We start from the raw sequence: 26,749 nt of genomic DNA on the forward strand, positions 1-26,749 counted from the left end.
TTGTAATTTTAAAATCTTATATTATTTTTAAATGTAGCACACAGAAAAATACATAAAAGTTAAGATTATACTTTATAGAATAAATGATTAAGGAATATAAACAGGTTAGGAGCTAGAACACTGTTTACTCCTGAAGATCCCTCCGTGTCCCCTTCCAGTCATGACTCCCAGTTTCTCCTGGAAGGCCATGATCCTGACTTTAACTATATTGACTTCATTGGTATTATCTGTATTTTCCATCTACATAGCATCCTAAGAAAACAGAGTTTACTTTTGTCATTATTGAATTATACTAAATGGAATCATACCAAATGATACCAATAATTTGCTTTCTTACTAAACTTTATGCTTGTATGATTCATTCACAATAGCCCATGTAGTATAGGAATTTCCCAGGTGGTGCTAATGATAAAGAGTCTGCCAGTGTAGGAGATTTAAGAGATGTGGGTTTGATCTCTGGGTCAAAAGATCCCCTGGAGGAGGGCATAGCAACCCACCCTGGTATTCTTGCCTGGAGAATCCCATGGGAAGAAAAGCCTGGTGAGCTACAGCCCATGGGGTCACAAAGAGTAAGACATGACTGAAGTGACTTAGTATGCATGCAGGCATGTAGTGCAAAACATTCCTTTCATTGCTGTATAGTGTTCCACAATACGAACATACCACAATTTATCCATTTTGATATCTAATTACAATTGTAATATTAGACTATTAGACATTATAATAATGGGCATTTGAGTTGTGTGATCATTATAAACACTGATCCTGTAGTATAAACTGTAATTATGATCCTATTTTAATACATGATTCTAGTGTAAAAGTAGTGAAAGTGTTAATTACTCCGTTGTGTCCTACTCTTTGCAACCTCATGGACTGTGTCCAGCCAGGCTCCTCTGTCCATGGAATTCTCCAGGCAAGAATACTTGAGTGGGTAGCCATTTTCTTCTCCAGGGGATCTTCCCAACCCAGAGATCAAACCCAGGTCTCCCACAATGCAGGCAGATTCTTTACCAACTAAGCCACCAGTGTACAGGTTCTTAAATTTGACTAAAGTATATACTAAGAGTGGAATTGACTGGTATGCATATCTTTATCAGATAAAGCAAAACTGGTTTCCAAAGGAGTTGTGCCTAGTTACAGTTTTTGAAAAAATGCAATACATTTAAACATTCTGGCTTATCCCAAAATAATTCTTTTTTGCAGTTGGAAAGCTTCCATACACGCTGATATTAGTGTGTGTGTATATATATATACACACACACAGTGATTTAACCTTAAAAAGGAGCATAATCTTCTGAAAGTCTAAAAAAGTATATGTTTGATTAAAAAAAACTTTAAAGCTGCTTGACAATAAATTTGTGAAAGAAATATATTGGTGTTAAAAATTATCCAAAATACTTTATATAGTATTTAGAATAAATGAATATACAAAAAGATATTATTTATTATACTAATAATGATATTAGTGATAATTATTGCATATTTAAATTTAAAGGCAAACACTATAATGATTACAAGCAATCTGCGCTGGAACAGCTTTTTTGAACTATAAATGATAAATTTCTTATAATTCCATCAATGGATGTAACAGCATCTATGTGATAAACATTTAATTCTTCCAGTGCTTTACTGCAAGCTACAAAGAATATTATCAAAGCATCTGAAAATTTCCAAGCACCAGGAAAAGATATTTATTTCTTAAAACTATTCATACATTGAAAAACTTTAAAATTCTAAATTTTTGTTCTTAAACCGACTTTCATTTTTGGTCTTTCTTTCCTCTTAGGCAGTGAACGTGAAATATAAATGACCATGGGTGAGGAAGATAGCATCCCAGAAAGAAGCCGCTTCTGACAATGATTAATATGGAGCTGCCAAAGGCTATCTGGCAGCAAAAAGAAGCCATTGCTTATGTAACTGATAAAAAATTAGTCAGTAAGGCCCTAATAACATATCTCCCTGGAATCCGAGATAGTGTATTTGGTGAATTGTTTAAGCTAGACTGTATTCTTCTACCTATTTCAACCATGGGGACAACACGAAATACAGAAAAGAAAAAATTATAGTTAGCTTCTCTTATTCAAATTGGTTAATGGATATATTGGTCTGTCAATGAAATATGCTGATTAATAGAATTATCACATATATTTTCAATAAAATTACAATCTAATCTGTTTTTCACTAACATTGATTATCAGTTTATCTTTCCTCCAGGATTCCGAAGGCATTTCTATATTTCTAGCTATTTTTATAAGCAATGACAACAACTGTGTACTTCTATTAAAGGAGAAAGTGTAGAAACTAGACTACATTTCTATTCATCTTGTGACACACTTTGGAGGCAATTTTGTTGAATATGTTTACAATAGCTGACTTTCCATGACCCTTATAATAGAAGAGTAGATATGTAAAAAAAAAAAAAAAAAAATCTGGGTTATTTGAGTTTCTTAGCTATCTGAATCACTCTCTTTTTTTCAGGGAGAAAATGTGTCCAAGTAAACATGAACTTACAGTTAACTAAACTTCTGTTAAGTCTCAGAACAGATTTCCTAAAGTGATATTCTTCTCATTGAGGTTTAATAGATATAATGTGTTTCACAGGGCTACAGGTCTAAAATGCTAAACTGCGACATATTCAAAAATTACTTTGTAGAAGACCAAGCTTCACTATCTGTGGCCTGAACACCAGCTTCTCATCAGAGTGATCATGAAAACTCCTTTTAGAAAAATGATGTTTTGAACCTTGGTGAAAACACCCATCACTGCTTACAGTCTCCAGTCCCTTGTGTAGGGACCTGACTATTCTAGATCTACTAGGTGGCGTTAGTAATAGAACTGTTAGGTAGGTAGAATAGGGAAAAGGAGTCCAAAATGGGGGTGGCTAAAAGACAAGGAAGGGAAAAGCCCGCGAAAATAAAACAAAAGAAGGTCCGAGGACCAGAGTGAGGACCTCAGGTAAAACAAACACTCCTGGCTGGCCCAATTTACATAGGACAGGCCCAGGGAGAGATAAACATATAAATAGAAGAGCCAAAGCTCGCTTGCTCGCTCGAGCGCCCGCTTTCTCTCTCTCTCTCTCTCTCCTGCGTGCTGGGGCACTCTTCTCCTTGTGTCTTTGGATCGACGTGCCCTCACACCTCGAAGACGGATTTTCCTGCTATCTTCTAAATAAAATAGAGCTGTAACACTAAGCTGTAACACTGATTTGTCTAAGAGCTATAACATGGTCCATTTGAGACCTGAGAGCTATAACACAGTCTATCTAAGACCTGAGAACTGTGACACGCCGAGAGGGCTTTAATGTCCGTCACTCCAAATCTTTGTTGTGACGAGACAAAGAGCCGAGGAACATACACTCGCGTGACAGAACTAAGGGCCCAAGAATTTATGACTATAAAGTACTTGATTATCACAGGAAATCTCAAGAATGTGGTCTGTGTGTGTGGAAATGACAAAAAAAGGACAGTAAGAGAATATCAAAAGACCATAAATAGATGATAACCACAGAGAAAGAAACTGAAATCAAAGTTAGAGTGAATAATCACAGTAGAACAACAGTATGTTATTTTTTTCATTAAAGTCAAATGATCAGAATTAGGACCATGAATCTACTATAATTGTTCTTCATTTTCAGAATACAAACCGTAAAAAAAAATCCTTTTGTTTTAAACTTTGTTCTCTTTGCTGCATCTGACATTATACAATGCTGCTTCTCTGCTGAAAATCAAGAAACTCTTCAAAGATCCCTCTTCCTCATTAGCTCTTTAAATAACTGGCATTCCTGGGTTCTATTCTGTTTTTCTTCTTCTACTTATTTTTCTGAAATGATCTGATCCACTCTCATCATTTCAGCTTTGATTTCTCCCCAGAGTCAGTCTCCAGTATACAGCTGGCTGCTGAACAGCTACTCAGATGGCCCTCAAATACCCTCCCTTTCCAAATTTAAAACTAAATTAATCATCAACTCTTAACCTTTTTTCTTCCATTCAATCTCAATGGATGTGTTTTCTACCTCAGCTCAAAATACCATAATTTACCCAGTTGCTTAAGCAATGAAACAAGACATGCTACTTTTGACCCTTCCTTTGTCAATCCATCCATGAAACCTACCAATTTTGCCTCCAGAAAAATGTTTCATTCTTTCTTTTTCTCTAAGTCTCAATATCTTTCATTTAGACTGATATTTCCTAACGGGTATCTCTGCTATTACATGCTTCTTTTCAGTTCCATCCTCTACGTGGATATACGAATTTATCTGAAATGAACATCTGATTGTCATTCCCTTGCTTCAAACTGACTGTGGCTCCTCATTAGGTACAGAACAAAGCTCTATAAAGCCTACATTTCTTGATCTTAAGAAGTCTTTATAATTTTTTCCCTGCCCATGTGACCATGTTCATCTTACATCTCTTTCTCTCCATTCACCTTCTACAGCTATGATACAGAAACTGTTATTCACTGTTCCCTTTATATATTGTGCCCTTTGTTTTGCCATACATTTGCTCACGTAGCAATCTCTACTCCTTCTCTTATCCATCTTGTCTCCACCCCCCAGCCTCATTTATGTCTTGGCAAAGCTACCACCTCCTCTAGAAAGTCCTTTCTGAAAGCTCTCCGCTCTCCTCTTACTCTCTGCATTGCTTTCACCTAGCACACCGTAAGTCTTCTATAGTGACCATCACAAAAACAATGCAGATACAGAGAAAGAATTAAAATAATAGGTATGTGTCTACATTACCTGTGCCCCATTCCAGCCCATAAGGCCTTTGAGAACACAAACAATAAATTATTCATATTTGTAATCCCACGTCTTAGCCCAGTACTGACAACTGATCCTCAATAAATGTTCTGTCAAATGAAGGTGACTAAGAGGAAAGAGAATGTACAAAAATAAATCACAGAAGAGGTAAAAGACTTCCTTGTCACATTCCTTCATGACGCTCCTGGTCCTGCTCACATTTGGGCAGATACCTGGACTTCCTCAATCCTAGTGGGTTCTAGTTAAAAATAACTCCAAATAGGCAATGTATTCCCTACCAGCCCGCAAAATTAATTCTATTGAGAAACTAACTGTCCTGTTCTTGACATCAGATCTCTTATTTTCTCACCAAAAGTACAGGCTTAAAAAGATATGCCATGTGTAATCTCCATCAAGTAAATGGAGAATAGGAAGGGAGGGGAAAAAAAAAGCAGAAAATAAAATGAATTTGGCAGTACCATGCCATTTATTACATGGAAAATTACTTACATGCAGCAGCAATACAGCAGCAAGAAAAGACTGTCCTTGACAGTACCCAATGTCTTCGTCATAGACAGAGTAGGCCTAGAAAAAGATGAGAGGAAAGAAATATTATAAACATTCACAGATTTTAACCTAAGTGCTAGTTCACATCAAGCTGCCACTTGTTCTTATCCCTGGCCTGTCCACCACAATTTCACTGATCCCTCATCTTGAATGTGCAAGCCATTAGCACAGTGGAATCCTTCAAAGAGGCTGCACATTTCCTAAAGCAATTCTAGATGGCCCATTATCCCCAGATTCATCTTTAGAATCTGGAATAAAAACATGCTCAGAGCACCTAAATTAATTTTTAAAGATCCATTATGGTTTGTGGTCAGGCAGACAAGACTATGGGAGGCAAGTGCAAAAGGTGGAGGAGGGTAGAAGGCTTCTACAGTTGATGCTGGAATTCTAATGCACTATATGGGGGAACCCTGTAATACAGACACCATAACCTAATACACTCTCCCCCAAAATCACCCACTAATGCACTATATGGGGGAACCTTGTAGTACAGATATCATAACCTAATAGACTGTCCCCCCAAAACACCCACTAATGTACTATATGGGGGAACCCTGTAGTACAGACACCATAACCTAATAGACTCTCCCCTAAAATCACCCACTAATGCACTATATGGGGGAACCCTGTAGTACAGACACCATAACCTAATAGACTCTCCCCTAAAATCACCCACTAATGCACTATATGGGGGAACCCTGTAGTACAGACACCATAACCTAATAGACTCTCCCCCAAAATCACCCACTAATGCACTATATGGGGGAACCTTGTAGTACAGATATCATAACCTAATAGACTCCCCCCTCAGATCACCCTCTCTAGCCTCTACATGTTCTCTGACTTTGAGGGACACTTACATATCTGTTGTACACTGTTTTTCTTTTCTCATATAACCCTTTACAATATAAAAACCATTTATGATTCCAGGGTAGTACAAAGGTAGACAGTGTGGGCTATACCTACAGTTTACTGACCCCTGGTTTAGCACAACAACAAAAAAATAATTCAGGTGCTCCCCCATTTATTTTTAAAATACAAACAACCCCAATTGTGCTGTTTAAATCCTGGACATGTACCCCATTCCATGTATCCTACCTATCTGTGGTGCTTCATTTTAGTGAAGGCATCTCCATTTAATGTACTTAATATAATACAATGCACTGTGATTTTATAAGTATAAAAATTCTCTCTGTCCAGGGCAATGATTATCAAAGATAAATAGGAACAGTTATCATATCTCCCATATGCCAAGGTAGTCAGAGTATAAGGACTTGAATTCTTTTTTATTATTAAAAAATCTTTATTGAAATATAGCATATATTCAATGAAATGCATACCTTTTAATTTCACAGTTCCTTAAATAAGTTGAGTCATTCATGTAACTCCATCATTATAGAATGTTTATAGCATTCTAGAATTGTCCCTCATGACTCTCTGAAGTCAAACCACCTCCACCCTAGGCTACCAGTGAGCTGATTTTTTCACAATTATTAGCTTTGCATTTTTAGAAGAATTTCATATAAATGGATTAATATATACTCTTTTGTGTCTGACTTCCTTCACTCAGCATAATGTTTCTGAGAGTCTTCAATGTTGTTGAACGCATCAGTAAGTCATCCACTTTCACTACTGAGTAGTATTCCACTGTATAAATATACCACACTTGGTCTATCCAGTCTCCCACTGATGAACATATGGGTTTTTTTCCCCCCAGACTGGGGCTAGTACAAACTAAAGCTGGTTTGTATACACAAGGCTTTTTGTGTACATAGGTTTTCATTTCCCTTGGGTAAATACCTAGGAGTGGAGGTTCAAGGTTCAAATGCTAAGTGTATGTTTAACTTTCTAAGATATTGCCAGATTATTTTGCAAAGTGATTTTCAGTTATTGCCTCCACATCAGCAAAATAGAAGAGTACTCATTGCTCATATTCTTGTCAATACTTTATATTGCCAGTCTTTTTCCTTTTATTAATTCCTGTGCTTTTGACTTAAATCTCTCTGATGGCTAATGATGACACAGAATGTATTATAATGTGTTTTTAGGCAACTGATACACCTTCTTTTGAGGATATCTCTTTGAGTTCTTGTTCATTTGTTTAATTCAGTTGCTTATCTTATCACTGTCGATTCATGAAAACTCTTTATACATTCTGTTGACAGAATCATTATCTGACATATGTATTACCGATATTTTCTCCCAGTGCATGGTCTGCCTTTTTATTGTTTTAATGGTGCCTTTTGAGGAACTGTTGTTATCTTTTAACCTTCTGCCAATGGTGACATTATCATGCCCTCATCTAATGAGAGAAAAATTAGATCACCGAATCATTTCCTAATGAATTTTAAAGAAGCTTTTCTTCATTATAACCAGTTTTCCAAGCTCAGTCTAATTATAAAAACTGAAAGATGGATTACCATCCTTTTACTTATTTTTCTTTGATTTATATAGTTTTATTTATGAGTCCTTATTTGTACTTTTATCCAGAGCTTATGGATCGGGGTGGGTTGGGGTGTGTGTTTGTGTGTGTGTGTGTGTGTGTGTGTGTGTGTGTGTGTGTGTGTAGAAGGATTATAGAGAGAAAAGAAAAGGAACAATTAACAAAGAAAGAGGGGAGAGGTTCTAATACTATCCTTACTTAGTGCATCCCTGATGGCTCTCCATTACTTCTTTTTCCATGAACAAGGAACTCTGAGATTTCTTGATAAGACATCATGTCACATATATCACCAAGGCTTCCCTTTCCCATAAAAGATAGTCTAAGCTGAGGATTCCTTAAAACTGGGGATTTCTAAAGTCAATCATTCTTCATCAGCCCTGACATAATTTTGACAAATGTTTGATCCATCTTTATATATTTAACAGTTACTGAGAAGTGTGCTATGTACATGCACATTTGTGTTACAAGAGAAGTCCAACATAAAACAAGGGTCCAGAGTCCACCAGAGGAGGGATGAATTCATTGAGACCCCATAAACTAGTCTCTAACTGGAAAGCTTAGGATAAAAGTACATATCAGCAGTGTATCGATCTTACTTTCTAATTGTGTTATGGCTTTGGATTAGGTTAGCAACAAAAATGACTTTTCAGAGGCCACCTACTAAATCGATTTTATGATTCACAGTTTGAAAAACACAATGTTCTAGTACGTTCTTTCCCTTGGAGTTCTTCCAAGCACTCTTTGGGTTTAGTCTAAGCCTTCTCTAACTGAGCGGAACCAAATCCATTCCCTCCATTTGAAACTTGCCTCTCTTTAGCACCATACCACCTTGTTCCACTTCTCACTGTAACTGCTTCTCTGGCCAGATGCCTGCTCAAACTGACTTTCAGAAACCAACTGAATAGCACTACTATAATGCAGGAGGTAATTGAACCAACCTTCCGTCTGGTAACAAATTTAATCTATATACAGACAAAATGTATAAAACAACTATCTGAAAGCACTGAGCAAAAAGCAGGAGGAAGAAACTGGAAGGGAGAATAAACTTGGAAGAAGGTAATGACACTGGGTAAAATTCTCATTCTTTATGGCTTTTGCTGGAGCCCATGTGCCAGTGGTGCCACGATGGAAGAATAAAACTTGGATATTAAACTATAGACTTACTGGCTTGAAGAATCAGAGAACAGACTAGGATGACTGTAACAGCTAGAAAGCAAGAGTAGAAATGCTAGGGAAAAAGTAACAGAAGAGAAGCCTTTACCACACCTAGTGTAAAAGTACAATATCCAAGACAATGTAAAACTGATACAAGTATAAACTAATAAATAAAACAGAATAAGAAGTCTAGAAGTAGAGCCACCCTCATATAGTCATTTAATGGCAACAAGGTTACCAAGATAACAGTGAGGAAAGGAGAAATTTTTACATATGTAAAAATGTAAATCTATAGACATTGTTTCAACAAATGTGCTCAAACAATTGGAATCCATACGGGGGAAATTAATGAACCTTTATCCCTAACTTTATTTCATATGAAAAAATTAATTCTAGATATAATATACTCCTAAATATAAAAGTAAAATTATAAAGCTACTCAGGGAAAAGACAGAACATCTTTGTAACCTGGTAAAGGCAAAGGTTTCTTAGCCAGGGCACAGAAGTTATTAACTATTAAAAAAAATAAATGAATACAATAGACATTAGCAAAATTTAGAAAACGAAAACCAGAGACATGACTCTGCTGACAAAGGTCCATACAGTCAAGGTTATGGTCTTTCCAGTGGTCACATATGGTTGTGAGAGCTGGACCAAAAAGAAGCAGAATGCTAAAGAACTGATGCCTTTGAACTGTGGTGCTGGAGAAAACTCCTGAAAGTCCCTTGGACAGCAAGGAGATCAAACTAGTGAGTTTTAAGGGAGATCAACCCTGAATATTCACTGGAAGGACTGAAGCTGAAGCTCCAGGATTTTGGTCATCTGATGAGAACAGATGACTCACTGGAAAAGTCCCTGATGCTGGGAAAGATTAAAGGCAGAAGGAGAAGAGGGTATCAGAGGATGAGATGGCTGGATGGCATCACTGATGCAATCAACATGAACTTGGACAAACTTCAGGAGATGATGAGGGGCAGGGAGGCCTGGTGTGCTGCAGTCCATGGGGTTGCAAAGAGTTGGACATGACTGGGTGACTGAACAACAACAACACTGATAAAAAGATACCATTAAGAAAACAGGTAAACTACGGACTGGGAAAATATTTGCAAATGTATCTAAACAAAGTCTTGAACAGAATATATAAAGAACTCCTCTAACTTGATATAAAAAAAAAACAATTTAAAAACGTACTGAAGATCTGAAAAGATACATCACAGAGAAATATCTATGAATGGTGATTGGGAACATGCCCAAGTGGAGAGGAGATGACGATGGAGGATTCTCACCTCTCCCACGAACACATCAAAAATACACCTATATGTGGGACAGTTCTCACTGAAAACTAACTGGCGATTGGTAGAAAGACTACTGTACAACCAAGACTGTAAGAAAGATCCACACAGAATCAAGTAGGAAGGGAAGAGAAGTGATCAGACCTGTGCCCCTGGGAGCAGACTCAGAGGAAAATGGAAATTATACGGGAAAGAGATCCTCCCAGGGAGTGAATGGTTTGAGCCACATACTGGTGCCCCAACCCTGGGGACCAACACAGGGAAGATGAGCCCAGTGGCTAGTTGGAGGGACAACGGGACTACCAGGAGGGCTGTGTGAAGACTGGACTCCACTTGTGAGAAGCATGCGCACATTTGCTTGCTCCTGAAGCAGGACTCAGAGTGTGGTTTGTAAACTGCATGGGAGGCTGGCCAGCTTCCTGAAGACCACTCCAGTGCCTGCTCCAGTGCTTCAGAAGCCTTCTGGGCCTCAGACCACAAGCAGACTGCCACAGCCCAAGGCCTGACCTACCCCAAATGCCTAAACCAGCACCTTTAATACTCCAAGATACTTTAAAGTATTAAGATGGATTAATTAAGTGAACGCAAGAGTAGATGGATAGAGACATCTGATAAAAGAGGTAATAAAATATCAATTATAGAATCTAGGTGATAGATTTATGGATGTTCACTGTACAATTCTTTGAGCTTTTCTGTGTATTTGAAAATACTTTGTAACTTTCAGGGGGAAAATGTTGTTCCTATACTCTCTTCACTCTGATTTGGACTACAGACTACTCTTCTGGCTGGGGTCCCAAGGGAATTTTATATTTTCAGTCAGCAAGTCACTATTTACTGAGTATCTATTATATAATCAAACATTGTGCTGAGGTAGACACAAGGATGAAAATATATGGTCCATGTTCCTCAGCTCAGAATCTTATAGAAGAACTCAGCACATACAATGAGAAAGTACACAGTGAGATGAGTTCCAACCAGAGGGAAAGGGTGCGTAACCAAGCCATACTGCAAGGAATGGAGATAAAGGCAAGGGAAGCATCTTAGACAAGGTGCTACTGTCTTAGTCTTAAAGAAGAGGATGTGACCTGAATTGCTGCAAGCTTGGTCTCACATTCTTGAAGGAAGAATACTGAGATTTTATAGGCATGCTGCATGGTCAAAGGCAGACGATGTCAGACACTGTACTAAATGCTTTCCCACATTCTCAATCAATCCTCACAAAGCCTGTGAGATGACAAAAGTGATATTGAGAGAAGGTAATTAACCTGGGCAAGGTCAAACAGTTAAATCCAGGATCTGAACCCAAATCTTCTCAAATACAGAGCCTATATACATTATACCTTTATTATATCACTGTCGGAGACTGTGTTCTCTCAGAATTCATATGTTGAATTCCCAAAGTAATGGTTATTTCGAGGTGGAACCATTTAGAGTTGATTAGGTCCTGAGGTAGAGCTCTCATGAATGGTATTACTGTTCTTATGAAGAAGATTCAAGAGCACTCCCATACTTCTTCTGCCACTTGTGGACACAGCAAGGAGATGGCCATCTATGAACCAGGAAGTGAGTCCTCACCAGACACTGAAAACTGCCAGCACCGTGACCAAGGCTTCCCCGCCTCAAGGACTCTGAGTAGTAAATGTTTGTTGTTTAAGCCCCTCAGTGAGTGGTGTTCCTGTAATAGTAACAGGCTAAGACATTCACTTAGACTGTGTGCAGAATTATTCTTCTTAGACATTTATGTGTTTGGATCCACGTAAGATAAGAGGGTCCATCTTCTGATTTGCCTTGGCGTTCAATAGACATGGAAAATCACATTGCATACTCTCAAGAAAAAAGAAAAGACAGTCTGATCAAGGACAGCTTAATATTTTTCAGTCCATAACTTCTGGGTTTAGGGAAGGAGAAGTTTTAATTTCTTTATGTAATATGCATGTTTATTAACATACTGACTACAAGCTAAAACTTAGACATGAAAACACAGATAGTTGTTAAAGCTTAATCATGTTGGTGCTAACACGCACATATAATTTAAGTTCTCCTTATTAAAATTAGTATGGTGGAGGAAGGAGAGGTTGGGAAAAATTGAGAGAGTAGCATTGGAGAAGGAAATGGCAACCCACTCCAGTGTTCTTGCCTGGAGAATCCCAGGGACGGCGGAGCCTAGTGGGCTGCCATCTATGGGGTCGCACAGAGTCGGACACGACTGAAGGGACTTAGCAGCAGCAGCACCAGCAGCACTGGAATATATATACTACCATGCGTGAAAGAGCTAGCTAGTGGGAAGTTGCTGTATAACTCAAGGAGCTCAGCCTGGTGCTCAGTGATGACCTAGAGGAATGGGATGGGGGAGTGGAGTGGCAGAGAGGCTCAAGAGGAAGGAGATATATATATACTTATGGCTGTTTCACGCTATGGTATGGCAAAAACCAACACAACATTTTAAAGTTAATTATCCTCCAATTAAAAATAAATTCTTAAAAATTAATAGAAAAAAATATGGAAAATACTTGATTTTTTTTTTTTTTTGCGTTGTTAGTAACTGTTATGTAGATAGAGATGCTAACTTTGAAAATAATTTTCCAAGGGTAGTGAGACTTTCTTTGTCAATCCAAAATACACAATAACCATTACTGTTCTTATTTTAAAATCCTTAAGGAAAGTTTTTAGTCTTAGAGCTAGATTGTCTAAAGCCTTATCCACAAACTGTTACTCCCCAAACACTCTCACTCACATGTCTTTATCAGATTGATACAGAAAATATAGAATGGTGTTTCTCTTTTGTCTCAGAAATGCGGAACATACTGCATGATTTTATTAAACAATCACACTTACAGATAAAGATGAAGGAAATTCAGACTCACAGGAAGAATGAAATCAGAAGATTCTCTTTAACAAAACAGAAAGGCTGCTATGTGGGCATGCAAAAAGGAATTAAACTTCTAAAACACAGTCCCATTCAGCTTCTCAATACTACTAAAGTACTGATGTAGTTGCTGACTTACTGGCTATCAATAGACAGAAGTTAAGTTTATTGGTTTTAACCATGCCATGTTAAGTGTTTCTCTAAACTCTAACCTAAATATTGAATTGTCTCACAATTTAATATAGCTCTGAGAACAGGAAATACTAACTCAGATATCCCTACTTTAATAGGAGCTTGACATTTATGTAAAGCCATTTTTCATTTATTAATATTAGATAAACTGTTAAGTCTATCACTACAATGAACTTCTGCCAACATGAGACCAAAACAAACAGATAAACAAATCAGCCTCTGAATTATTGCTCAGTAGCCCTTAAATGAGTATGCTAGGGAGAAAAATCCAAATATAAAATATGTAGAATAAATTCACTTACAAACTAAAAAGAGATCTGATCTCACACAATCTGAGACAAAAAAAGAGATACCGAAGAAATACTATTTTAAGTAATGCTACAATAAGCTAAATGAAAAGAGGTCACAAAGTGACAAGAATCATTAAAACACATGGTTGTCTAAAAGTAGAATAACATTTAAAGAAAAGATTACTTAATATAGCATAAGAATATAAGTGGCTTTTCAAATAATTCTTCAGCATTAATTTTTCTAACAAATAACCAGTAACATTTATTAATAACTACTATTTTTCCAGATATTTGTGTTGTGGTGCTTAGATGCTCAGTCGTATCCAACTCTTTGCAAGCCCATGGACTGCAGCCTACCAGGCTCCTCTGTCCATGGGGATTCTCCAAGCAAGAATACTGGAGTGGGTTGCCATGCCCTCCTCCAGGGGTCTTCCCAACCCAGCGATTCAACCCAGGTCTCCTGCATTGCAGGCAGATTTTTTACCATCTGAGCTACCAGGGAAGCCCAAAAACACTGGAGTGGGTAGCCTATCCCTTCTCCAGGGGATCGTCCCAACCCAGGAATCAAACTGGGGTCTCCTGTATTGCAGGAGGATTCTTTACCAGCTAAGCTACCTGGGATATGTAAGTAATTTATTTAACCCTTACAACAACGCTCTGAGTTAAGCACTCTTAATATCCCCATTTTATAGAAGGAAAAACTGAGGGAAAGTAAAAGTAAACAACTTGTACAAGGTCACCCAGTTAGTAAGCAGCAGGCCAGACTCAGGCAGCTCCAGTCTTCAAACTAAGACCTGCTTCAGAGCCCAAGGCCTGAGCTACTGTCGGTATACAGTCTCTAGATCTCAGTGACTGTTGACATATGTGGTACAGTTCACATGAGCAAAAGAAAGACCTAATGATAAAACACAAAGTTTTCTTTTTGCTATGTAATCAATGAATGTTCAGAAACAAATCACAGAGAGAGCTTTAGCTAAAGAGGAGGAATGCTAACACAAAGTTTAGGACAGTGGTTGACTTTGGTGAGGGAACACTGAATCTGAGAAGAACACCTGGGAATATTCAAAGATATTGATAATGATATATTTCCTAAATTGTATGTACAGGGATGCTACTTCTATTATTGATTTTTCAAAATCATAAATACAAATTATGTTTACTCATTTGAATGTATGATACATTTCATAATTTTAAAATTTGAATATATTTAAAAATATTTCATAATTTTAAAAATTTGATAAATTTTAAAAATATGACGTTTCATAATTTTTAAAATTTAATTAAGTAACATTCCATTTCACTGAATGGAACACAGCACTGGTTTATGTTAAGATTTCAATTTGGGTGACATCTCTAGAATATAAATTTATGAAAGACACACTGAGCTGGGGTTTAATATAATGATTCAAATAGTAAAACAGACAACTAATGAAAACTGCTTTTCTCAGAGAAAACTGTACATGTATGGCTGATTCTCATTACTTACCCTAATTATGCTCCATGAAGTTTCTTCAAACACTGAATCGAGCATATACTCAATTCCTATCCCTAGGGGATACAGTGTCTTAGGCTTCTGCAAGCCTCTGGTCACAACACTTTCAGCAACTGATCAATATACAACCTTGTGTTACATGTGTTTCTACTTAAATACACCCTTTAAAATATTTATTGACTCATTAATGGTGAAATCACAGCCAACAGCGTTTCGCTCACGCCTGTATGAAGTTGATCTAACACATGTATTTCCTCCACAAGGCACATCACAGCCTTCTGATGCTTAGCAAAACAGGTCGCACTTCAGCACAACACGTGGGGAACACTTTAAACAGCAATATCACCAACAACAAAATCACGAAAAGCACAAAAACAAGGTACTAACTACACTGCAAAAAAGACACTGGTGTGTAGTATGAAAGCTGAGGCAAGAAGGCAGAGTGTTACCTAGCTGCATCTGGACTCGGCAGGTATTCACTCATCAAGCAACTCAGACATTGTGCACAGGCACATCAGTAATGACTACAAAAGCACCAAAAGTATCAATTTTGAGGTTACAAACAAATCGTAGCAAGGAGGTGAATCTGAAAATATGGAATCTATGAATAATGAGGATCAACTCTGTGTATGTGTGTCTTGATAACTATATTTATCCATGTCTACATATCTTCTTGAAGTTACATATCTTTTTGGACACACACACGTAAAAACACACAGGCATATCCAAAATTAAGTTGAACTTCTTTATTTCTGGATAAGTATACAAAAAGTTAATCAATACAAAGCATTTTTAATTAATAAAACAAATATTGTTATTGATTGGAACAATAAATTATTAGTTTTATGAAGGACCGCAAACATTAGAACAATCAAGTAAATGAAAACTTAATGTGAATGTAGCCCCACATACAATTTGAAGTTTTAAAATTTGATTATAAATCAATATTTTATTAAAAATTTTCAGTACTCAATTTCCTGATCATATTCCTTTTCATGCAAACCTTTAAAATATTATCACTGACATATTTTTATTTGTTTCTTTACTATTCAGTATCAGTAGTCCAATGAACCCCTCATTAACCACTATTTTCTGTGAAACTCAGCATGCGTTTTACCATGAACATAATATAGTTAGGTTATCAGATTAGCTGGAATCATAAAATTAGTCCCTAACTACAGTGACCAGGACAATAACTCTAAAATCATTGATTGCTGGGTTCAGATCAGATCAGTCGCTCAGTCGTGTCCAACTCTTTGCGACCCCATGAATTGCAGCACGCCAGGCCTCCCTGTCCATCACCAACTCCCAGAGTTCACTGAGACTCACGTCCATCGAGTCAGTGATGCCATCCAGCCATCTCATCTTCTGTCCTCCCCTTCTCCTCTTGCCCCCAATCCCTCCCAGTATCAGAGTCTTTTCCAATGAGTCAACTCTTCGCATGAGGTGGCCAAAGTACTGGAGTTTCAGCTTTAGCATCATTCCTTCCAAAGAAATCCCAGGGCTGATCTCCTTCAGAATGGACTGGTTGGATCTCCTTGCAGTCCAAGGGACTCTCAAGAGTCTTCTCCAACACCACAGTTCAAAAGTATCAATTCTTCGGCGCTCAGCCTTCCTCACAGTCCAACTCTTACATCCATACATGACCACAGGAAAAACCATAGCCTTGACTAGACGGACCTTTGTTGGCAAAGTAATGTCTCTGCTTTTGAATATGCTATCTAGGTTGGTCATAACTTTCCTTCCAAGGAGCAAGTGTCTTTTAATTTCATGGCTTCAGTCACCATCTGCAGTGATTTTGGAGCCCAAAAAAATAAAGTCTGACACTTTCCACTGTTTCCCCATCTATTTCCCATGAAGTGATGGGACCAGATGCCATGATCTTCGTTTTCTGAATGTTGAGCTTTAAGCCAACTTTTTCACTCTCCTCTTTCACTTTCATCAAGAGGCTTTTTAGTTCCTCTTCACTTTCTGCAATAAGGGTGGTGTCATCTGCATATCTGAGGTTATGATATTTCTCCCGGCAATCTTGATGCCAGCTTGTGCTTCTTGCAGTCCAGTGTTTCTCATGATGTACTCTGCATATAAGTTAAACAAACAGGGTGACAATATACAGCCTTGACGTACTCCTTTTCCTATCTGGAACCAGTCTGTTGTTCCATGTCCAGTTCTAACTGTTGCTTCCTGACCTGCATACAAATTTCTCAAGAGGCAGGTCAGGTGGTCTGGTATTCCCATCTCTTGAAGAATTTTCCACAGTTTATTGTGATCCACACAGTCAAAGGCTTTGGCATAGTCAATAAAGCAGAAATAGATGCTTTTCTGGAACTCTCTTGCTTTTTCCATGATCCAGCGGATGTTGGCAATTTGATCTCTGGTTCCTCTGCCTTTTCTAAAACCAGCTTGAACATCTGGAAGTTCACGGTTCACATATTGCTGAAGCCTGGCTTGGAGAACTTTGAGCATTACTTTACTAGCATGTGAGATGAGTGCAATTGTGCCGTAGTTTGAGCATTCTTTGGCATTGCCTTTCTTTGGGATTGGAATGAAAACTGACCTTTTCCAGTCCTGTGGCCACTGCTGAGTTTTCCAAATGTGCTGGCATATTGAGTGCAGCACTTTCACAGCATTATCTTTCAGGATTTGAAATAGCTCAACTGGAATCCTATCACCTCCACTAGCTTTGTTCGTAGTGATGCTTTCTAAGGCCCACTTGACTTCACATTCCAGGATGTCTGGCCCTAGGTCAGTGATCACACCATGGTGATTATCTGGGTAGTGAAGATCTTTTTTGTACAGTTCTTCTGTGTATTCTTGCCATCTCTTCTTAATATCTTCTGCTTCTGTTAGGTCCATACCATTTCTGTCCTTTATCGAGCCCATCTTTGCATGAAATGTTCCTTTGGTATCTCTGATTTTCCTGAAGAGCTCTCTAGTCTTTCCCATTCTGTTGTTTTCCTCTATTTCTTTGCATTGCTGGGTTAGAAAAAGCTTAATCAAAAGGTTTCTACTAGTGGATCTGAATGCCAAATATTTCAAATTGCAGCTCTACCATTTACCAGAATTATTTCAATTCCCTAAGTTTCAATTCTTTTGAGGCAAAAAATATTTATTGAGCATCTACTATGTGAAAACGCGATCTAAGCAGTGAACAAAAAGGCCAAAAATTTTTGCTCTCATAAAATAAGCCTTCTTAGTAGAAAAATATAACAGCCTAAATAAATAAATACCAACATAGGAACAAAGATACACACATGTATGTTTGAAATTATTAAGTGCAGTGGGAAAAAGTAAAGCAGGGAAAAGGGCTAAGTAGTGCTGGGTCAAGAGGAGATTATAATTTTAAGCCAGGTGGTTAGGGCAAGCCACACCAAGAAAGTTAACACTTGAGCAAGAAGTCTAGAGAGGTGAAACAGCAAGCCACAAAGATCTCTGAGCAAGAAGTCTAGAGAGGTGAAACAGAAAGCCACAAATATCTCTGAGCAAGAAGTCTAGAGAAGTGAAACAGCAAGCCACAAAGATCTCTGGGAGAAGATTGTTCCAAGCAGAGGGGATAGCCAGTGCAAGGACTCCAGTGTGTGAGCAAAGCTGGCATGTATGGCTGGTGCAAAATACAGGATGGAAAGAATACTAATACATGAAATTACAGCCCTGTAAACCACTACAAAGACTTTGGTTTTTACAATGAATAGTATAGAAAGCCACTGGAAGCAGAAAGATCAGGAAAATAATTATAGCTTAGACCAGGGTATCTGCAGTGGAGATAGTGATTAAACAGTCAGGTGCTGCGTATATTCTGAAGACAGAGCCAAAAAGGCTTTCTAAAGGACAGGTATGTGGTATTGGAAAAGGAAGTCATGCACGGCCTGTTGACCTTTGTGTGGTTGTAAAAGCACCATAGGCCTGGAACATTTCCACACGTGGAAATAAGGGGCCCTCACAGCTTGTGCTGACCTTACTGTCTTGTTTGGGAGTATCTTTTCCTTTTCTAGCTTGATGTGTATTTCATTGTTCTGCTAAAGTGTGTGTGTCATATGGCACCTGACCAACACCACCATTATTATCTACAGTCTCAGTGAAGATGGAACGTGGCCCATCCCTGCAGCACAGACCACCTCCTGCAACAGCACAGGTGGGACTCGTTCACCACAGGGGGCTGACACTCACTGCTGAAGCCTGCTTTGCTCTCTCTTTTCTGTGAGAGTAATGCATTGCTCCTTCCAATGCCTGTGTGAGTTGTATCTTTCTTAGTAACCCCAACATCTACAAACCATGCAGTGGGTTGAAATCCTGGGGCTGCTGCCCCTGATGGGTAGGGAATGGTTGCTACTTTTTAACAAGTAGTGTAAGAGAAAGAAAGGACAGTCAAGGATGATTCAAGGTTTCTAGCTGAGTACCTGCAGTTAGTACTAACTGAGACAGAAAAGACTATGATGATTCTTTCTGTTTGGAATACATTTGTTTTCTGACCAGACCATTTTCAGAGCAGTGATACAGGTGAAATCCTCACTGATATAAGTTTAAGACAGAGATGGAGAAGAAGAATTGGTTACAGCAAGTGTAGACAAATCTTCTGAGGACTTTTGTGATAAAGTGGAACAGATGTTTTCATCTATAACACAAAGGTAAATATAGAAACCGTGTAAGTTTATCTGAGAATTAAACAGAGTGCCCGGTACACAGTGAAGTGCTGAATAAATGACAGCAACAAGCTGACATCAAGAAAGATTATTATGCCCTTTTCCCAAATATCTCATTTGAGCCATCTTCAGAATGAATGTGAATCTATCTGAAAGGGGTCTTACTACTAAAATTCTTATGGATTCTTAGGTTCACTGACTTCTTGAGAATGATCAGTTTTCTATAGATGCCTCCCCTCAAAAAACTCACAAGTTTGTTTAGATATGTGCTAAGTCACTTCAGTCGTGTCCGACTCTGTGCGACACCATAGACGGCAGCCCAACCAGGCTCCCCGTCCCTGGGATTCTCCAGGCAAGAACACTGGAATGGGTTGCCATTTCCTTCTCCAATGCATGAAAGTGAAAACTGAAAGTGAAGTCACTCAGTCGTGTCTGACTCTTTGCGACCCCATGGACTGCAGCCTACCAGGCTCCCCCATCCATGGGATTTTCCAGGCAAGAGTACTGGAGTGGGGTGCCATTGCCTTCTCTGGTTTAGTTATGTAAGTTGTGCCTTTTTTTTTTTTTCACTCTTTGAAGCCAGATATGCCAATGTAAGTCTAATATATCTTCATAAACTCACACAAGTAAAACTCAGGAAAGACAGAAAGGATAATACAATTCATCTGTAAAACATCATTATTCTACCCATTTCCTTCCTGATGCCATTAGGGAGAGAAAGACACAGAGAAGGGTAAGCGGGTATGGAATATCAGACCCTAACCAGGATTTCTGGGCTCCAAAATCACTGCAGATGGTGACTGCAGCCATGAAATTAAAAGATGCTTACTCCTTGGAAGGAAAGTTATGACCAACCTAGATAGCAGATTAAAAAGCAGAGACATTACTTTGCCAACTAAAGTCCGTCTAGTCAAGGCTATGGTTTTTCCAGTGGTCATGTATGGATGCGAGAGTTGGACTGTGCAGAACGCTGAGCACCGAAAAATTGATTCTTTTGAACTGTGGTGTTGGAGAAGACTCTTGAGAGTCCCTTGGACTGCAAGTAGACCCAACCAGTCTATCCTAAAGGAGATCAGCCCTGGGTGTTCATTGGAAGGACTGATGCTGAAGCTGAAACTCCAATACTTTGGCCACCTCATGCGAAGAGTTGACTCATTGGAAAAGACCCTGATGCTGGGAGGGATTGGGGGCAGGAGGAGAAGGGGACGACAGAGGATGAGATGGCTGGATGGCATTACCGACTCGATGGACATGAGTTTGGGTGAACTCCGGGAGTTGGTGATAGACAGGGAGGCCTGGCATGCTGTGATTCATGGGGTCGCAAAGAGTCAGACACGACTGAGCGACTGAACTGAACCAGGAAGACAACACCATCCATGTGGGGAAGTGGTGGCTGACAAGGTGAGTACATGCGGGGTGACATTCTGGCACAGGCGTTAGAGCCTGACTATGGTAAAGAGGCTCTCTGTGCAAGAGACACTCTGTGACAGCAGCAAGGGGAGATTGGTCACACACAGCAATGTTGATCTAATGGATTAATATTTTAAGGATAATGGGAGCTGGGTTTCTCATTGTCAGAGAAGGGAATTACAGGTGCAGGACACTAGAATTAATCCTCTGGTGTTGGACTGAAGTTGGAAGTATTTCTATGAATTCATGGTTTTCAACACATATAAACCGATATAAAAACAAATGTGGGCAGTATACATCAGCAAAAAAAAAAGGCAAAGTAAGGATCTCCAAAAATGTGCTTCTCCTTAACAACAAAAAAATGGCAGAAACTGTTATAATCAACTTTTTCAGAGCTCTGGATATTGAACAAAGGTTTGCAGCAGCCTGAGGGACATTTATTACTGAAAAGCAACTGAATTTTGGTAAGAGCGAGGAACTCTGTGACATTTTTAACTTGCCATGGTTCCATCCTCTGCTCCATAGCAACACGACGACCTTGAAAACTAACAGCTTGCATTCTGCAGTGAAAACAAGCAGCTTGGCAGCCACCAGAGGGAGCAAAATGGGACTAGAGCTTCCTGTAAAGACCCACTCCCAGAAAATAATCATTATTTGACCTGTCTATTAATTCCCCAAAGAGTCTACCTGCAAGGTTCACTCAGGATGAAAGCCTTTTCCCCAGGGGCATTTGTCAAAAACAATTACAGACAACTAAACATGGCCAATGCCTAAGGTGATAGATGAAAGTTGGAGAAGACAAGAGACTAATCAAAAGGCTTAAAGTGTAAAGCTTGGAAACAAGATGTCCATAAGGGTTATGAAAGACTCAGATATATTTCTGAGAGTTTATAGGGCCATACCTATGAGTAAGGTTTTAGAGATGCCCAAAGCTTTCTGTATGCTTTAGGAAAGGCCTGAGGCAGTTTTAAAATCTTGCCTCTGGCTATCCATGAGATTCTGCGCAAGTAGAAAGTCAACTGACTGACTGACTGAGTACTGAAGACACACCTAAATACACACACACAGCCCCACGGCAAAGACTGAGGAGCTGATGGTTACAGGCATTGAAGGAAATCTCTGTCTAAACACTAGCTAATCACCAAGTGGAGACTTCAGTGGCCACAAATGACAAAAAATATAGACTTCACGGAATTAATGCATAGAAGTTACCAACCAAACTATATTAACAAACAACAATAAAAGCTGGCAAACCCATAGAGACAGAAAGTTCAATGACTGTCAAGGGCTGAGAGCAGCGATGATGAGGAGAGACTTGTAATGGATACAGGATTTTTTTTTGGAGTGAAGGAAACGCTCTAGAATCAAATAGTGGTGATGTTTTCATAACCTCTTAAATATACTAAAAAACCACTAACTTGGTTCACTTATTCAAAGGGGTGAATTTTATGGGATGTGAATTATATCTCAATAAAAATGTATGTTTGTGTGCATACACATGCTTATGTATGTCTATGTGTGTATTTATATTTCCCAGCCCTGTTCACTGTGGTGCCTTGTGAGAAATGACATCCCAAAGCAATGAATACACCTAGCAGATCTTGGTTTCTTACCATTTTTGACTAAAGAAAACAGGGCTCCTTGAAGAAATGGCTAATTGTAGAACTAGGGCAGAGAAAAAAATCTTGGGACATCTTTTTGAAGCAGAAAGAAAGGCAATGCTCTAAGAATGACAGAGTACATCTATCACTTGAAGGTCTTAAAAGTCTCCTGCTTTCTAATTAGGGACAATCTGAGCACCAAAAGAAATAATGCAAGTGAGAGAATATAATCCCCTGAATAAAATGAAGATTCATGAGTCCAAGTGACTACAGTAAGTAATAAATAAATGGAAAGTCTGATAAGGAATGAGATATTTACATAGCTACAAATTATGTCACACAAAATACTTATCAATTACAAAGGCAAAAAGAGTAACTTCATATCAGAGAAGCCTGGTAAACAGTATCTTATTCATACAATCAAGGTAAAAATGGGGAAGCACCCATACCTGTGTGCTACCTGGGAGAAAGAAGTTAGAGCAGAGAATTCCTTCTGTGTTATTTCTGCCAAAAACGTACAACCTAAATCTAACCATGAGGAAAAAACAGGCAAGTGAAATTGAGGGACATTCTAAAAAATGACTGGTCTGTAATCTTCAGGTCAATAAAGTGAAGGAAGGAGTGAGAAATTGTTCTAGACAGAAGGAAATCAAGAAGGCAAGATAATCGAAGGAAATATGTGATTGTAAACTAGATTCCTTCTCTATATAGGATAATATTTAAATAATTAGTGAAACCTTAATAAAGACTGAGGCTTAAGTGGTAGCAATATAGCAGTGTTTACTTTTCTGACTTGGATGCTGTATTCAAGTCATGTGGGAGAATATTCTTGCTTGTTAGAAAACATCCTAACGTATTTGGGAGTGATGTCGCATCATGTTGGAGAATCACTCTCAAAGAGTACAGGAAAATAAAATTCTTACCTGCAACTTTCTTCTAAGTTTGAGATTGTTTAAAAAATATAGAGAAATATAGAAATAAGCATACATATATATAAATAAATTTGACAGGATCATTTTTGCCTTGATTCTAATAATAAAAACTTGGAGCTCAAAAAAAGATTATTAAGTTTTTCCTATATGCTGATAAGAAGGGAATATCAACATAAGCTCTAAAAATAGATTCAGCAATATGAAACCATCTAAACACTGGTGACGATAAATGCAGAAGGCTAGATGTCCCACAAATATTCACTCACAAAGCAATTTTCTTATCTAACATAGCTGGCAAGATTCCTAGATTTAAGTTTCCTTTTATATAACACTTTAAAAAAAAACCCTGGCAACAACTTAAAAGTGAACTGATATACCCTTTTGTTTTTAAGGAAATGTAAAGTAAACTGTCATATCCTTAAAAAAAATTTTTATGTCCTTGTTATAAGAAACTACCGTGTGATTATGGTAAGTTACTCGGAGGGTTTATACTCTTGATTTTTAAAAAATGGCACATAAAGGGCATCAAAAGGAGGAAGGAACTCTACAAAATAAAGAAAAGCAGCAGCTATGTTCTGAAGAAGTTTAACCTGAATACTTGTTATGAATAAAACTGCAGAAGGAAACGGTAGAAATAGAGAGCTTTTTCAGAGTCTATGTACATTAAATTTTTATCTGAAATATCAGTGTGGTGACCATGAAAATGCACCTCTCAGATCTCCAACATCAGGGAACATATTGACCAAGGGTCCCAAGCGGTTGCATCAAGATCACACTTGCCATGGGCTGCTCCCAATTAATGACTGAGCACAGCAAGAACCCAAAGGCAGGCCAGCTTCTGGGAAAAGTGGGCGCTCACAGGCCACCCCAGTGGCTTTGCCAAACTTTCCTTAAAAGTGCACCACATCCAAGACACTTCCATCTGACCCTCTTCCCTTCCTCTCTTCTTTTGGAGTCAGACCAGCATGGCTCACCCAGCTTCCTTCCCATTTTCTCTTACAAACACTTCCCCTAATACATTTTTTACATATTTAATCCTGTTTGGATGATAGGCTTACTACAGGACATGGAATAACACAGTCAGCTGCATCAAGTCAAGAATGCTGAGTCAACTATATTAACACCAGATAACCAGTACTGACTGCACTCAGCAAGCAGGGACAAAGAAAAAGAAAATGTCAGAGACAGCCTCTTCCCTCCAAGACTGAACACACTGCAGAAAAGACATAAATGAAACTAATCAGATAATGTTCAAAATATAATCCATAATAACCTAAATTGTGCGAGAGTATTTTTAATCTCTAAATCACTGTGGGTAGAAGTGGGTAGGACAAGCTTCACAAGGGAAGTGGGCAACTAAGAATTGGACAGATGGGAAGGAGGAGGAGAGCAATTCAGATTCACACCCTTCCAAGGTCTTTAAGACATGTGAGAAGAGGTCTGGTTAAGGAGGAGGCTTCAGAGTTATAAAGACATTGCCAACTGCATAGCAATTGGTAAACAGGAAGGAAGTGCCCATAGTTCTACAGCTAACTAACTCAGAAATAACTGAAGAGTTTATTACTTAGGATATTTAAGGCATCTGAATCTGGTATAGAAACACACCTCTATTGTGAGAAAAATCATAAATTCAGGAGGTACCACGATTACCACTTTATTTGAAGGTTCTTTGTGTATGTCTTTGCAGGCTAGTTTTGTTTTTTCCTTTTCTAGTTTAAAAAGTAACCTTACTTTTCTCCTTTTCCTCAAAGAGTAATGTTTTCTTAAAAGAGTGACTATAATCAAACCCTTAGGATATACTCTAATCCCTGTATTCTAATTTTATACATTTTTATTATCCTCATAATCCCACCATTTCTCTTCTTTATTCTAATAATGGTGTGACGGCTTCAATTAGCCTTTCAGTTGAAAGACTACAGGCTCCACAGAAACTACAAAGCTATTTCAAGAAAAGCTCTTATGTGCTTATGCATATAAAGAAATTTTAAAAACCTCTTCAGACGCTCTCAAGAGCATTACAAATCTCTCCTTCTCTTTCCAGAACTCCAGCTTCACAAACCTGACCTTTTCACTGCTACAGTTTCAGAAGAAAACTCCATATTTAAAATAACAGTATGTCTTCCCAGTTGAGCTCTGACTCATACAAAGTCTATCCTATTAATGTGTATTAAAGAGAAAAAATATCCAAACATGCTTAATGTATGACTTTAATGATACTAACAAATATAAAAAATATTTTAAAAATATTTATGCAAAAGCTAAGCATGAAGTTAACCCCCAACCATACACACAAGTGAAGCTTTTCAACTTTAGGTTGCAAAGATTTTTTTTATGTGTATGTATATGTGTAAGCATGCACCTGATGTTCTGAATAGCTACAAACATAACTGTCCTTCCATAAAAGAAGCAGAAATAGCCAATTCTTCTAAAATTTGAAATGACTGATTTAAAGGAGGGGGGAAAATTAAACAAGCTCTTACTCTGAAAGATTAAGTCTTAGCAATATGATAATCTACTATCCCCCTGTAAACAAGATCATCAGTGAGTTTCCCCCTCCTCCAGAAACTCTGAAACTAATAACTAACAATATGTCTACTGAAAAGTTTAAGGAATACATTATAAAGGTTTGATCTCTCATATTTCCTCACAGGAGCTATGTAATACCTTATAGAAGGGGAAATTTGTGGGAAAGTGCCTATAATAATACTAAGAATAGTTCAGCAGAGATTTTCAGTGGTTGTACACTATCAGGTACACAAAAATTAAAGGTAGGGCCAATCAAAGAGGAAGGTCTCCAGGAAATATCTCAGACTTTTAGTTAAGATCCTGGAAGATCCTAACCTTCCAAGCAAAAAAAATAAAGTCAAAACTGACTCAAAGGGATACGGCATACTCCATCTTCTTAACAGAGGAATACTGAATCTGCTCGGAATAAAATAACATCATCCAAAGCCTTTATACTTTTTCATACACAAGACCCAGAATTCTATTAAATATGATTGAGCAGGCAAAAAACATGAGTGAATAAATAAAAATCAAGAGAAAATAGGAATACATTCATGTAAAGTAAAAGTGAAAGTCGCTCAGTTATGTCCGACTCTTTGTGACCCTATGGACAATACAGTCCATGG

The 26,749-nt window shown here is 38.2% G+C and overlaps 1 protein-coding gene across 3 annotated transcripts in view; it reads right to left on the reverse strand.

Annotated features, from left to right (window-relative positions):
• RABGAP1L (RAB GTPase activating protein 1 like) overlaps positions 1–26,749 on the reverse strand; it is a 736,110-nt gene that overhangs the window by 276,365 nt on the left and 432,996 nt on the right. For all 3 annotated transcript variants that reach the window (XM_025287225.3, XM_025287224.3, XM_025287226.3), the window contains exon 15: positions 5,249–5,323. In XM_025287225.3, the coding sequence (XP_025143010.1) occupies positions 5,249–5,323 (75 nt within the window). The remainder of the gene's footprint in view (positions 1–5,248; positions 5,324–26,749) is intronic.

This window comes from Bubalus bubalis, chromosome 5, assembly GCF_019923935.1.
Source record: "Bubalus bubalis isolate 160015118507 breed Murrah chromosome 5, NDDB_SH_1, whole genome shotgun sequence".
NCBI classification, from domain to species: Eukaryota; Metazoa; Chordata; class Mammalia; order Artiodactyla; family Bovidae; genus Bubalus; species Bubalus bubalis.